The following is a 15,091-nucleotide window of genomic DNA, read 5'->3' on the forward strand; positions in this document are numbered from 1 at the left end:
TCCCCCTCGGGGGGCGGGGGGCTGCCAGGCCACCTGGGACAAATGGCAGCAGTGCTGAGAGGCCAGGCTGTAGACCCGAAGGAGATGATGGTCAAGGCTGCTGCTGTACAAGGACGAGTGTGCGCTTGCCACAAAAACAAGTGCCCCCTCCCAGCCTTCTCCATCTCTGCCACCCAGATCTGCCTGCTTCTGCCCTGCCTCCCCCTGGTGCCAAGGGAGAGTGGCCTGGCCCAYGGCCCCTCCTGCAGTGCCCTGCAGGCCAGCAGCTGTGTGCGTATACAAGTGTTTGAGTGCTGCTGTAGCTGTGGGGAAGAGGCAGCCCTTGTGGGGTGGCTTTGATCTGTGAAAGCTGGTGCTGTGGGCAGGTGACACTGCGGGTGCAAGTGGAATCGGGCAGTACGGAAGCCGGAAGAGCACATCCCCTCCGTGCCAGCCAAGGGCTTGCCCCCATCAGGGAAAGGGAAGGCAAAACCTGAAGCACTTGGACAAGTTCCTCTGTCCTGGGGCTGGGGCAGAGTGGGGGAAACGCCATCGGCCTCATCTCACCTCCCTGGCATGGGTGCGTGGGGTGTTGACAAGAGGTGCCCAAGCGCACCGGCCTGTTACCACTTTAACAGCCTTAGGGGATGGGCCTTGTCAGCTCTTGGAGCAGATAAGAACCAACTCTCCCCTAAACAAGTGTTTCATGTTGTCATTTTAGTCTCTAGATTATTTTTACTGTTAACCAAAAAGCTGTAAATTAACTCTAGGAATATGTGTATATTTTGGCACTGTTGTAGCTCAGGATGGAGTTCAGGTTGGAGCTGGCTCAGGGAGACTAACTCGTCCTCACCCTGCATTGGCAGCAGGGGCACAGGTCAGGAGTGGAGAATTGCTGCTTTGTGGTGGTGGCTCTGGATATGGAGTCTGTGACTTTCTACTGAAAGCGCTTGTCTGTGAGCACAAACTACTCGTGAAATGACACTAGATTCTTACTTTCCTTTATTCCATGGGTTTGTAAATAAACTGCATSTTGGGCGAGTTCTGGATTTTGGCTTTGTTTTTCAATGGGGCCAGGACTAGATTTAATTCATAATTTCTGCCCTATGATAATTAATTATGGCCCTGTTTCTGCCACTGTTCCATGTCCCTGAAGGTGAGCGAGACGGAGCAGCTGCTCTGTGTTGCCCAGTTGCCCCTTGGGCACTGGCAACCGTGGTTGATCCTTGCAGGGGCTGATCATGAGCCTGGACCACAGAGCCAGCAAACAGCAGTGGTGGGTGCAGCTGGGCTGCCAGCAGCAGCAGCCCTGCCTCACCCCTCTGCTGCCAGCCCTCCCCTTTGCAGCAGAGCTCCAGGAAGCCTGGAAAAGCAAGAAATACTCAAAACTAAGGGAGGGCAGGTCCCTGCAGCAGGAGGACCCTTAGCAAAGGGAGAGGGGCTGGTGGAAAGTGGGGCTGAATGGTGGAGAGCCACCACTTAGTAGTGTTTGAGCACTAAGGCATGTGTGGGAGGGCATGTACAGGAGAAAAAGCACAGAAGAAATGGGAGGTGGCACCTCTTCTGCAAACTGGGCCAGTGACTGAACATAAGCCRAGGGAGAACTGTGTTTGGACAGTCCAAGCTCACAGAAGAGTAAAAGTTGCAGTGTATTATTTACTGATGTGAAAATTAGTGGGTTTTCATTCAAAGTAGTTCCAGCAGTGTGGCCTCTAGACAAGGAAGACTACAGCTTCACCTCACCATACAGCTGGTGGCTGGGCTGAACCAGCTTACTAGGCTGTGGGAGGTTTTTAAAAGCTTCTTGCTTCTCCTACCATAAGGCCAACTTCTGGTTGCAGGGTAGGTAATTTCCACACATGCAGGGGATCTCCCTGCAGCTAGGAAGGGATGGGTGACCTCTGGTCAAGCTTCCCCCCCCCCCCCACAGGTTTGAAAAAGGCCAAGGGGTCACCCTCACACAGATAAAAAGGCAGAGTGGCCCCAGGCCTCCCACCAGCATAGCAGAGAAAACTTTTTAAGCACATGCCTGTTTCAAATTTTTTTAATAAAATGGATTTTTTTCAAATATTTGTAACTGAAAAAATAATTCAATTTAAAGATCCATTCTCTCCCCCCTTAACTTGTCACTCTTGTCCTTTTCCAGTTGAATACTCGTTCTGGATCCATTGCCCCACCGCTGTCCATCTCAGACAGTGCTGATCACCTGTTGCTGTTTGCTGCATAGTGGAAGGGAGAGCGYGTGCTAGTCAAATACACAATACAAACAAGTAGTGGTTACAGCAGAAAGATTCAGGATTACATTCAAGGTAGAGGCAGAACATCAGACTTTTTGTTTTTCCCAATGGGTGCAAAAATGTATGTCCAGGGGAATACCTCTTCCAACAAAGACCTATTGAACTATTATTCAAACAAATAATAGTAAGAAAGCAGAGAATTGGGCTAGCCTGCTGCTGTGCCAGGATGCTCTGAGCACCTCGGGGGAAGGAGACCATTCTAATTATTCCTGGGCTGAGGCACCACATCCCCCCCTCAGCACATGGCTGTTGCTCTCTCTTAGCAGAAGGCCTTTGTGCAGAGGGGCTCTGGCAGATTAGCTGCTTTCCTAAGGAGATGAGGGTTATGCTTCTGTATTGTCTTGGCTCCCTGAAAGCTCTCAAGCCCATCAGCCAATTTCAGGTGCATTGGGCACATTTAATGTAATCAAATTCCTACAAGTTTAACAAATCAGGATTTTGGGATACAGGAGGGAGGAAGCATCAATGTGATTCTTCATCAGCCCATCTATGGTTGGGGGCGGGGGGGGGTGCTGCCACAGGGAGGCAAAAAATCTAATTGGCATTTGTGTTTCTCAGCCAACACTGACTCCTGCTCACTGTCGCTGTGTCATGCCAGCGCTCACAGAGCAGCTCCCTTCAGCTAGAGCCAGGYGCTGCAGGATGGGGGTAGAGGAGAGGACTGCACTTGGTGTGCTCCCACCTTCCTGTAGGATATCATTGCACTTGGATGATTTTTATTCTCTATTTACTAGTCGCTACTTTGTAATTATTTATTTGTACAAAAAGGTCACACAGCCATTGTTGTGGGGGGCTGCTGCTCACTCTGGGCTAAAAGAAACTGTTTTTTCTCAAATTTGACAAAAAAAAAAAAAAAGGTAAAAAAAGGCAGCCTCATTTTTCACACCTCTTCCCGTCATCCCCTTCAGGAGGAAAGGTCCTCCCAACCAAAGGAAGGAAGCTGCCAGCAGGCTCCCCCTGCAAGTGATTAAGAAAGTGGCTCCCCATATAATTAACAACTAACTAGGGCTCAGGAAAGCAGGAGCTGCCAATTTAGTTCCTGATGGAGAGTTAAGTGCAGGGCTGGCAGCTCACCTGCCCCTGCCAGGGAGCAGAGGCCCTGACATGCCTGCAGCACCTCTTCCCTGATGAGGCACACGCTCCAGCCCTGGGGGGGGGGGCATCATCAAGACGACACTAAAAGGATATGGTTGCTCCTTCCATTGCAATCACAGGGCCAGAGCCTTATTCTGCATTAATTCAAAACCCCCTGCTGCCAGCCTTCCCCTTCTGAACTGCCCCCTCCACCCCGCTGTCACCCTGACACCATTCAGGGCCAAAACAGGATAGCTGTGCCAAGAGGAGGCTGCACAGGGCAAAGCTAGGCTATGTCTCACCTGGTAAATATGGAGGTGAGCGACTACCAACAAACACAGAAGGAATTTATAAATGACAGGAGTAACAGCACAAGAGAGGTCCGCAGCCCTGCGTTTCCAAAGCAAAAAAACTGCACAGGCAGGAGTATCTTCACATCACTATAGGGGTTTGGGGCACAACCTCCTCCCGCTCAACAGCCAGCAGCTACCCCTGGGCATCAGCTTGGGGAACTTGCATGGCGGCAGCAGCTTATGCAGAGGGTGGCAGCTCAGAGGATGCAGACATTTACTTGCATCTTCTACCGGGGGGAGGGGAGCGCAGAGGTTTCACAGCAGCAAAACCGAGCTTTGCTACCTGTCACTTAGTTTCAGGCTCCAGCAAGGAGCCTTCACAGTTCCCTGCTGAGCTAGGCCCTGTGTCATGCCAAACAACGCCCTTCCCCCAATGTGTCTTCCCTTTCCTTGCTCAGGGCAGATTGGGGGTGAGGGGCTCCTTTCCACCAGGACATGTGCTGTACAGGGAGACGCCAGCACAGCTGAAGGCCGGAGACAAATTGCATGTGGCCCCTAATGATATGTTGCTCATTGATAGCTGTGCCCCTCAGCACTCTGCCCAGGGCACGTGGCTGCTTACTTGGCTCTAGCCCTGCAGCAGGCTGGTGGCCTCGCTCAGCCCTGCCCCATGCTGGGCTACTAACAGCCAGGGAGGAGCCTGTCACAAGTGACCTGACTAGGAATGAGCTGGAAACCAAAGGGGAGGATGCCTGAGGCAGCAAAAGACAGATTTAACATATAAGGACCTGGATTTTAGCACCTTAAACTCTGTTCTGCAGCCCAAAGCAAGTGTCACAAGTAGGTGGGCCTCTGCCAAGCTCAGCAATATTTGGGAAAACAGCTCAGAAGTTACCATGGTTGGTGGGGAACCCTGGTTCCCTTTGGCTATGTTGGGACAAGGTGCCTGTTCTTCCTAACGCCTCACTCAGCCCGGCCACAGACCAGACCCTGCCCCTTACAGATGGCACGCGGGGCAGAGAGCAGCCCTTCTGCGCCCTCAGCCCCACAAGCAGCATGCCCTCTTTTACGCACCATTCCGGAGGTAAAATCCCCTTCCACAACCATTAAATCAACTGTCCCAGAACAGCATAATCCCCTTTATTTGCCAATCCCAGCACGGAGCGAGGTACTGCTTCCCGGAGAGGGGGGCACAGGCCCAGTCACACCACGTCATGCTGCGAGGTGTGAGGGAGCTCCGGCCCTCTGGCATCCCACCCCAGGCGCTGGCTCCCTTCTCACCCCAGCTCCCAGCAGGGTCTGGGCTGCAGTGAGAGGGAGGGAGGCCGCCAGCCCCAGAGCTCCTGCAGCCTCTCCCCCCAGCAGCCCTTCTCCCTGCCCAGCCTGCCCGGCTGCCCACTGCCCTGGCAGCAGTGACCCAAGCAGCAGGTTTGCCTTTGCTGCCACTGCTGGCTTCATGCAGGAAGGTCACTGTTGGGGGAGGAGTACAAATACTAGGAGCTCTTTTTTTTTTGGTTGACTGGCCTCTTCCCCCCGCCACGTGCCCGTGCCCTCCCACACCCATTCATTCCCTTCAGTCTCTGCTCACAGAGTTACAAGCAAGAATCCCAGTGCAGCTGCAGATCATGTCCATCAAGGAAGTCTGTGGAAAAGAGGCTGGGAGCAGCAGTGCTAAGGGGAGCCAGGCTCATGACAGGCCCCCCCGGCAGCTCCAGCCAGTCCATGCTGTCCAAGTTAGCCTCAGCCAGATCCAGGGCTATGCCCCCGGCCGGCTCGTGAGCAAAGTGCAATTCCGAGGTGTCCATTGGTGAAGGCGGGTGGTCCAGGATGGCCGAGCTGCTCAGCATCTCACTGTGGAGATCGTCAATCAGGGACAAGGGCTCTGGCCCGTCATGGCCTGCCGTCAAGAGGGGGAGGCCGGTGCTGCTCTCCAGGAAGTCCTCCAGCCGGCCCACGGGCACCGGCTGCCCCACGGACACTGGCACCGCCAGCTCTGAGGAATGGTGGCTGCTGGGCGGTGAGGAGGAGGCTGGGGCCACGGGTGGCTCTTTCCCGGCTGGCGACGACTGATCCTTGAAGTCAGCAGAAATCTCTGTACAGGAAACAAGCACACAGGCCAGAGTGAGGAAAAGCTCTGCCAATCACAGTAAAGATCCCTCCTACCCACCATGGCAACGAGGACCCCCCGCACCTGGAGCCATCGCTGACCACAAACTGGCATAAGGAAGGCCTTCAGCATGCTTAGGGGTTTTCAGCTCTCCTCAGTATCACAGAAGAGATGTGCCCAGATCCAGTGCAGCAGAGCCACCAGGAAGCTTTATATTATACTAACGCCTGACTGACATGTCCCTTGATGCCTTAATGACTGCCTATCAATGCCAAAGACACTACAGGAGCAAAGGCCTGGGTCATGATATACATGTTGCACTATCCCCTCAGTGCTCTGCAATCCCCAGTCTCAAAGCCAGACTCATTATGGGTTTTGTCTCCTTACCCCCACTTTCAATGAGAATGTCAAACAGGTCGTCCATCTGCTGGCTGGAACAGCCATTCTCCTGGGAAGAGAGCACAAGATCAGCTTCCTGCTCATCACAGGAACTTCCACCTCCAGCAGCCCCCTTGGCTGCTGGCTCTCCTCCCTCCGCCCAGGGATTGGGCTCTTACCCAGCAAGAATAAACACACAGAGGCATGGCACCAGACTCCTCCATAACCCTCGGCTCTAGGAAGGTATATTTAGCAACTGCTATATTAACACTCATCAGGAAGTGAGTGGTTTGGGATCTCTACCTGTGGTTAGGGATCCTCCCCACACCCTCCAGAAGGAATTCAGATAGGAAGGCTCAGTTAGAAAGGGCCTGTTGGGTTTCCATTTCCTATTACTTGCCCAGACCGGGAGTCTAAGTGGATTTTCAACAGCATCTTTTCACATGCTCTCCAAGGAAGCCAGGGGAAAGAACTGCTCTCACCTCCTGGGCTTTTGGCTGTTGTTTCATTGCCTCTTCATAGCCTGGAGGCTCTTTCAYTGGGACCGAGGGAATGGGGAGAGGAGGTGGAGGAGTTCCAAAAAGCGACGGGTGCTGTTGTTGCTCCAGGTCCAGTTGGGATGGGGAAGGGGCAGCAGGAGAGCTGGGCTGTGACGAGGGCTGTTTAGAACAAAGGCAGAAGGAATGAGTGGGGGAAAGCCCACGTCAGCTTCCTGTTTCACAGCTGCTTTGAGAGACCATCGTCCCCTCTCTTGGTGAGTGCTGCTCAGAAGCCTGCACTGCTCTGCTCCCAACAGCCCAGCTTCTTCCATGTATTCTGTGCACTAAGCCCTGGCTGTGGGGCAGCAAGACAGATTTCCCCTCCAAATCACAGCTCGTAATCTTCTGCTGAAACCTTYATTTTTCTAATGCTAAAGCAAACATGCCACAAACCACTGCCAGACTGCTCCTGGATGGGGAGAGCTTTGTCTGTCCAAGTGGGAGATTCCTCTAATACTTTGGAGAGAGAAAGGCATTTCCCACACTGCTTTCAACCTACTCTGCGCAATATAGGCTAGAATCTATCTTTTACCCACCACTCTCTAGTGCCTGCTTTGTGAACAGTCAGGCTTCATTAGCAGCAAATATCACAGCTTAAAGGTGGGCGGGGAGCAGAGCACTCAGAAGCACCAGAGACCTCCAAAGGAAACCCAAAATGTTGCAGGAAGTGGTGCTAGTGACTCAGCTTCACCAGATGAGTCAGCAAGCAACTGCCCATAAGAAATATCAAAACATGGATCAGGCCTTTGCCTCTATAGGGGCTATGAGTGATCCACATTGAAGCTTGCTCCACTGAAGCGATGAATCCTGGAAATTAGCTGAATTCCAGTCCCAACACTTGTACATGTTGCTGCTCCTCCCCGTCCCATTTTCCCTYGAAAACTTTTCATCAGTTCTGTGACCTGAGTGTACAGGAGTGACCCCAGGTCCCTGCAGAGCTGCTCTGGGGTCTGCTCTCTCTACCTAAGAGGGGCTGGAAACTGGCGTTGTGGCACAGGCCACTGGGATTTGCTGGGAGGGTACCTTTTTTGGCACACTGGGTTGGCCGGCTTTGCCAGGAGCACCAGTTTTCAGGGACCCTTTGTGGAAACCGTTGAGGAAGAAGGGCTGCAGATTTGGAGGTGCTGAGAAAGACAATATGGTGTGGGGCAGCTGCCCTGTGACCACCTGCAGGCCTGGCTTCTGACCCTACAGGGAGGCAAAAGGATTAGGAGAGTCACTACAGATGCCTCCACAGCACATGAGCTAAGATCAGGCATGGACTGCCACCAGTCTAAGGAGTCTGAGGGAGAAAGGTGCCTTTGTTCACCTTCTGCATTTCATCAGAGGTCTCAAAGTGACCCAAAGCACTGACCCTTTACAAAGTGCCTATCTGACAGGACAAAACATTGTGACTACACTAGAAGTAACTACTGTCTTCACATTTGTTTCAGGATCTGACTCAAAAGTGATCCTCCAAGCTCTAAAAACTCTTCATAATCTTTCTGTGTCTTATCTTGACTACATGTTATAGAGACAGCTATGTCATCCCTGATCTGGGCTAGAATGGGAGAAGAGGCACAAGCAAGATCTCTTTACAGCTGTCATCTGGAAAAGGGGTAAAGCCAGAGGTGCTCTCTTCCTTAAATCTGCATTGCACTTCACAAAGACATAATTAGCAGGTATGCTTGAGGCACAGGAACTGAAATTTCAGCAAGGTTCATCAGGACCGGACATTAAAAGGTCATATCCTTTTGTCCCTCTCAGAGCTCATATTCTACCTTCAATAGCAGACATACTGCCCACGCTATCCTCTGGCAGGCTCTCTCCACACAGTAATCAATCACCTTTAAATTTAAGCAGCAATACTTTAAGAGTAGGGGCACTACTGTGAACCAAGGTTGCCCATTCTGGCCTCTCATCATTTTCAACTGATAGAAAATGCCTGCTTAAAACACCAGCCGGTCTTCTGTCCAGTGTGTGGGACTAAAAGGCAGAAGGCAGTAAATTGCCAGGGTTTAGCCCAGAACTCTTTGCTGTAAAGCCTCCAGATCTCCTTCACAAGTGCCCCTTGGGCAACACCTCATGGATGCTTAGCGCTCCTGAAACCTGAAGACCTGATGGTGAGCGCAGCTAGTTCAGCAGAACACAGAGGAATGGAGATGTTATGCCAGGTACTCCTTCTGCTGCCACATTCAAGCTGAAAACCAAATGCCCCATGCAACTGCAAGCTGTGGCAAAAATGGTTGTGAGATCTCTCTTGCCGTGATGATGGTCTCCGATCTGCATTGTGCATGCATACTCCCTTCCCACCACTACCGCAAACCCTGACAGCAGGCAAAGAAAACAAGGAAGAAATACAGGCAGGTGACAAGCTACCTTTCTGACAGATTGGTTTAGTCCTCTGGGTTGCTGCTGCTGCTGCTGCGTGGGCTGCTGCTGTGTGGGCTGCGGAGGGGTACTTGCAGGTAGCTGACACTGCGGGTGGCTGGAAGTTTTAGAGGGCGATGATTGTACTCTCTGCAAAGAAAAGGATATCAGTGAGAAGCTATTTCCCAGACACGACATGGAGCAAGGCTTAGGTTTCTTAAAGGATTTATGAAATCCTTTTTCCTCACTCTTTATTCTTTAGGAAATTCCATCAGTCATTCTCAGTTTCATCAAGCAGAGAAATCAGACTGGGGTGGGATTCAGTGGCCTAAATGAGGAGGTCGTACCACTCTAAATCCCTAGGCTAACCAAGACAACCCTCTAGGGCTGTCAGATCTGAAACAGGATCTATCATTGACCTGTGCTCTTYGGGAGGAGCAGCTAGAGTTCAGGTAAGATACCCTGGGGTATCAAGGGTGGCACAGGATATCTGTATTTTGACAACTGACTACCATCTCACCTGACACACAGCAAATGCAGCCTGTTCAGTGCCTGATGGTGGACACTGCCAACTGCTTTGCAGAAGGTGCAGGAAATGTGGCAGCAGACAATAAAAATCTCTTCTGATACCACAGAAGATGCTGGGGTTTGACTTATGTGATAAAGTCTGGGCATATTTATCTCTTCCTGGAAGAAACACTCAGAACACTTCTGTTAAGTGCTGAATTCATGCCAGCAGGGAAATAGTAGATCATCTCTTACAAAAGACTCTGCCAACACTTACAGAATGACACACATTAAAATGAAGAGCAGTCAAAAAGCAAAATGGCTGCCCCCATGGTCTGATTTCAGCTCTCAACAGACAAGACAATCTAGCACTCCAACTACAAACTTTCCATTAAAGAACAAGAGGTGAAATACACTTTTGAAAACTAGAGTGAGATGTGGCAGCAAACACTAGTCCACCAAGCACAAGATCCTGCCTGAAAAAAGGCAGAACCATATGTTTGGAAGAATGCTCACAGCCTGTGATGTACAAAGTCAATCATGCATTGCTGTACGRGGTTCACTAGTGTCAAATTCCAGTCTTTTTGCTGAAAATTTGCTTACATTGCTCCGTTTTACAAAGCTACAAAACTATTAGCCACAACAGCAAGCAACCCAGCTTTTTCATTTATTATTTACTGCACTGAATTTCCAAGGTGTGAAGTCATCCTATGGTAACCTGAACCCCTGTATGATGAGTGGGAGGAGGGAGAGAGGAACCCGACTGCCCACAGTGGGGAAATGACCCAACGCTCACCTACCTGCAAGGCTGGGCAGCTACTCCCCGCCTTCCCGTGGGGCGAGAGGCCCTGCCTCTCGGTGCTCTGCTTGGTCACGGTGAGGACGATGTGGGTCCCTGTGGAGTCGGTGATGAGGGTGGGGGGAGGGGTACCCTTGATGAGGTCACTCAGGGCACTCCCTTGCTGGCCAAGGAAAAGCCGCGGGCTGTGGGACTGGCATGGCGGCTCTGCTTCTGCGGCTGGCACCTCCTGCTTCACCATCACAGCTTTCTTTGGCACTGCGCTTGGATCCGAAGTGTCCATTTGGCTAGCGGTTGGTGCAGGGCTGAATTGGTCTGTTTGGCCACTGGATTGCTTTGCAGACTGGCAACTTAAGAAACCRTTTTCGCTCTTGACCTGGATGCCGAATGCCACTGGGTTGGAGGGAAGGGCTGTTCCTTCTCCCGCAGCAGCTGGGGCTGCTAGTGACTGCTGAGAGCGCTTCTCCTGCTCTAGCTGTAGCCTAAGCATCTCAACCAGCTGCTGCTTCTGCTTCAGCATGCGGGTGAGTTCCTCAATCTGCTTGTCCTTCTCCTGCAGCATCTGGTCTTTGTCCCGAACTTCTGCATCTCTGCTGTTACTGGTGCTGCATCGCTCTGACCTGGGTGCTGCATTTACACTGCAGGAGGCAGCCTTGGAGCTTTCTTCCTTCACCACGAACTGCACTGGAGATGCCTGCAAGGTGAGCTGGGTCAGGGGCGAAGTCACCATCTCCCCAAAGGTGTCTCCGGTGGCTGAGTTCTCGTCCCCTGTGCTAATCTGTGAGCGCTCAGAAGGAGTGGGAGAAACAGGGGGAGTTGAGCCTGTGCTGCCAAATTTCATCATGCCACCACTGGTGACTGTGGCCACAACTACTTCTGCTGGTGCGATGCCAGTGGTGACCAGGGCTGGCCCTGTGCTCAGCCTAGCAGCTGGGAAGGCCACCACCACTTCGGCAGCTTTGGGGAGAATGGCTGCTGTGTTGGGTTTGGGATTAGGGGCTGTTTGGCCAGCTGCACCGTTCTGCTCTTGGTAAGCTCGGAGACGCTCAATCAGGTCCGTCTTTGTGCCTGAGACAGGCAAGGCCCTCAGCTTCAACTCTTGCTTCAGCTCTGCCACCTGATCAGGGGAAAAAGAGGCAGTAACATCAAGAGAACACATGCTCTCACCAGTACAACTATTAACAGCTACCAGAATCATGAGGCAAAGGACTAAACTGACCCCTTGCAGGCCAACAGACCAGCATCTCAGGTACGCACTGCAGGATAGCAATGCCAACTGTTATCACAAACTCCTGTCAGTCCACCTCAGCCCTGCTCTGCAGCAGCCACTTCATTCAATCTCCACTGCTCTGCTGACAGTGGCAAAAAGAGGGCTGTGCAGTCCCCCAGTACTGACAGCAGCACCAACATTTACCTTCATCTCATCTAGGTTGGCAGGGAGAGGGCCTGGCTTGCCCACTGCAGCATTACTGTTTTGTCGCATCAGTCCACTGGAACCGGAGGATACTGAAGATGTGGTGCTGATTGTGGCAGAGAGATTGCGTACTGCAGGGGCACTGGTACCACTCTGCTGCTCACCTGGAGGCCTGCAGGGGAAGGAAAAGGACAGGCATCACAACTGAGGTGGAAGGGCATTGGAGGCCTTCAGTGCAGCAGAAGTCGATCAAGGAGATTATATATATATGTCTCCAAGCATGTGCCTGCAGAGAAGCGTGTGTGCCACTGGTGCCACCCCAGACATTAAGACACGCCAATGCCTTTGACTATATCCATTCCCCTTTACTCTGTCAACCAACTCATTTGAGCTGTATTGTTTGATTCACCTGACACCAGTTGTTTTTGAGGCCCACTGTAACCCAACACGATTGAGTGGGTTACACCCAATTCCCACACCTCACGACCAGAACATGATATGTTTGATAACAGGACTGGAGAAGCAAGTCCTTCCTAAGAGTTAGGGCTCTCCCCACTGGCAGAGCTGACATAGTGATGAGGGACCTGCAGCACAACAGGATCCCAAAGCAGAGAGGTGRCATATAGGACCCGTACTTTGGTGGGGCTGGCAGGATGGTCTGATAGTTGTAGTGCTGTTGCTGCTGCTGGTTGAGGATCTGAAGCTGGAGAAAGAGCTGCTGCTGCTGCAGTATTTTGGCATAGGATGAATCCATGGGAGGAGCTCCTTTGTCCTGCTTTTGGTCCGGGGGGATATACTGATGATATTTAAGCTTTTTGACTTTCGGCTTCAATTCCTTGGCTTTTTTACTGCGCTGAGACTTCTCACTAGCAGACTTGGGCTGGCTTTGCTATTCAGAAGAAAAGGAGGAAGCAAATAAGAATGGAAACACTGAAATAACACAGCACTCCATGTAAGCCAGAAAGCAAGCTGGGATTTTTATTTCAAAATTCTCAGGGTCTTTCCATGCTTCTCTAACTTTGGCAATACATCCACAGCAGCTTACATAGCACCAGAATGCAGGTCACAGACAGAAGGCCATTCATCTTTCCCAGTACACCAGACCACTTGTCCATCAAACGTAGACTCATCATCTCTAATTATTGATAATGCTGACTGTTTCAGAAGATTTTGTATTCAGGACCACTTTACAGTAGGTGAATAGATCATGGAACAGAAGAATCTATTAAATACATCACAAATAGTGTCAGAGGAAGACACCAGAGAGTAATAAGCCTGCCTTCCTTAGCATCTGTTAACATAATACTTCCAACCCCAAACCTTCCCCTGGAGCACCCATATTAATTTCTTTCAGACTATAGCAATGAAGAAATCAGTCCAAACAGTACCTTAATGAGTGTTGGTGGGGGCCTGGCAGCAGGAAGAGCTGCTCCATTGGTAAGATTAGGAGGCAGAAGAGGAGGAGGTGGCAGAGGTGGGGGTGGCTGTTCAGGTAGGAAAAGCGTTTCATTGGAGTCTGCACTAATCTGCAATTGGGATGTACCCTGCAGGAACAGAAAGGGCATGAGGCATACACTAATGAGGAGAGAAATATTTTAAAAGAGTGGCAAGAAGTGTCCACTTAATGGAAAGCAGCACAGGTTACAAGCCATTAATTAAGATTCCTTCAACCCACTGCTTCAGTTGTCCCTGAGAAGCAGCACAACTACTTAGGACAGAAAACGAATCAAAATTTCACACCTCTGTCTTTCACCTTTGCCTACCAGAATCAGTCACACACTGACACAGGCCATATCACCAGTAACCACTGCCCTCCCCCCTTCCCCACGTCACCACCTCAGGGACTTCTGAACAGAGGGCTTCACCAATACCACACAGAGCTAAGACCCCCTTGTGAAATCTCACAAACTGTTCTCCAGCAGTGACATTTCAAGGATCTCTAGGCCTCACTTTTTAAATCAGCAGTAGTTGCAAAGCTCCAGGGCACCGCAGCAGGCCACTGCATTCTCACCTGAGCTAGTGATGTGCCAGTGGTGTTAGGGAGAGGCTCACAAATCTGGGAGTCCATTGGCGATGGGACAGATCCCTGGGACTCATGGCTGGCTGGCTGTTCTGGGGAGAGGGCATCACTGCTGTCCTCATCAAAAGAGGAATTGTCTGCAACCTTTGGGTAGTTCACTTGTCCAACTGCAAACACAAACATCGGTTGTGGACTTTGAAGTGGAATAAGAAATTATTTCACTTGATGCTAAATGTTTCACGAAGATAATGAAGGCAGGGAGAGAGAAATGTCTGAGTTGTGTTTAAAGCATCAAGTAAAAATGGGAGAACAAAGCCCAGACCGGAGCCATTGTAAATGTTTATATTCATCTCTGCTATCATTGGAATAAAAATAATAAAATGATGCAGACTGGAGTGAAGCATTTCCCTTGCCTCTCAGCAGGAAGGTCAGAAGTACAACGCAAGCTATTTAATCCTGCCCAAATTGAGAACTTAAATCTTGCAAGCAACAAGGGCTATGGACTAAGTCAAAAGTGGTGGTCTTGGCTGCTATTAGTATTTCTGTCTATCTACAGGTCCCACAAGCAACAAATTATCTCAAATCCTGGTAAGCAGGAAAATACTATTACACCCACTTAACACAGGAGTGACAGAAATCCAGAGAGATGTGACGTGCTTTAAGTCAGAAAGATGCCACATCTCTAATGTTCCAGTTCACAAGTTCACTCTTCTTCAACTATTTATTGTGCAATAGTGAAGGCAGGCTCTCCCACATCACTGTCCTCTCCCTTATCCCTGTCCTCTCCCTTTTTCATGAAAAATATGCAGCTTTGCTCACAGTTGTGTCCCATTTGTCTCTAAAGTAGCTGTGTGCATCTGAAGCACAGACTTGCTCAACAAGATGGGAAAGAGCACTGCTCAGGCAGTGGGAAGGCATTCCTTTCAGCCCTTGGAATGGCACTGGCATGAGTTACATCTGTTCTGGTTTATTTTTAAAGGAGTTGAATCCTCTGAAGATTGTTAGTCCACAGACAGCTTTTGTTTCATCACACCTGTTTATATTCTGTTTCCTCCCCCTGCTCTGAGTGTCAGTGGGTTCCCCCGACCAAGGTTGCTGACATGTTATACACAGACAGGGATTTTTAAGGAGAGAATCTAGGGAATGCAATCTACAAGAGTCTTTCAAGTCTTGAGGATCTGGGATTGGTTTCACACTACTCTAGGATGTTCACAGTACTTATAATTTAGTGTCTTTGTACAATTATTTGAGCCAGAAGGAGTTCTGCTTTTCAGATCCTTGGGGCTGAAAGGCTGCGATTCTGAGATAGGAAAACAAGACTGACCATGGGATCAT

The 15,091-nt window shown here is 50.6% G+C and overlaps 1 protein-coding gene across 16 annotated transcripts in view; it reads right to left on the bottom strand.

Annotated features, from left to right (window-relative positions):
• Positions 1-2,007: 2,007 nt before the first annotated feature.
• Positions 2,008-15,091, bottom strand: part of MRTFA (myocardin related transcription factor A) — a 99,627-nt gene continuing 86,543 nt past the window's right edge. For 15 of the 16 annotated variants that reach the window (XM_026064979.1, XM_026064974.1, XM_026064978.1 and 12 more), the window contains 10 exons: positions 13,748-13,923; positions 13,125-13,280; positions 12,372-12,625; positions 11,737-11,908; positions 10,324-11,439; positions 9,026-9,166; positions 7,691-7,855; positions 6,611-6,787; positions 6,138-6,198; positions 2,008-5,735 (listed from right to left, as the gene is read on the bottom strand). In XM_026064979.1, the coding sequence (XP_025920764.1) occupies positions 5,236-5,735; positions 6,138-6,198; positions 6,611-6,787; positions 7,691-7,855; positions 9,026-9,166; positions 10,324-11,439; positions 11,737-11,908; positions 12,372-12,625; positions 13,125-13,280; positions 13,748-13,923 (2,918 nt within the window). In that variant the 3' untranslated portion in view covers positions 2,008-5,235. The remainder of the gene's footprint in view (positions 5,736-6,137; positions 6,199-6,610; positions 6,788-7,690; positions 7,856-9,025; positions 9,167-10,323; positions 11,440-11,736; positions 11,909-12,371; positions 12,626-13,124; positions 13,281-13,747; positions 13,924-15,091) is intronic. The other variant, XM_026064983.1, reaches the window with a different exon arrangement.

This window comes from Apteryx rowi, unplaced genomic scaffold (assembly GCF_003343035.1).
Source record: "Apteryx rowi isolate R43461 unplaced genomic scaffold, aptRow1 scaffold_223, whole genome shotgun sequence".
NCBI classification, from domain to species: domain Eukaryota; kingdom Metazoa; phylum Chordata; class Aves; order Apterygiformes; family Apterygidae; genus Apteryx; species Apteryx rowi.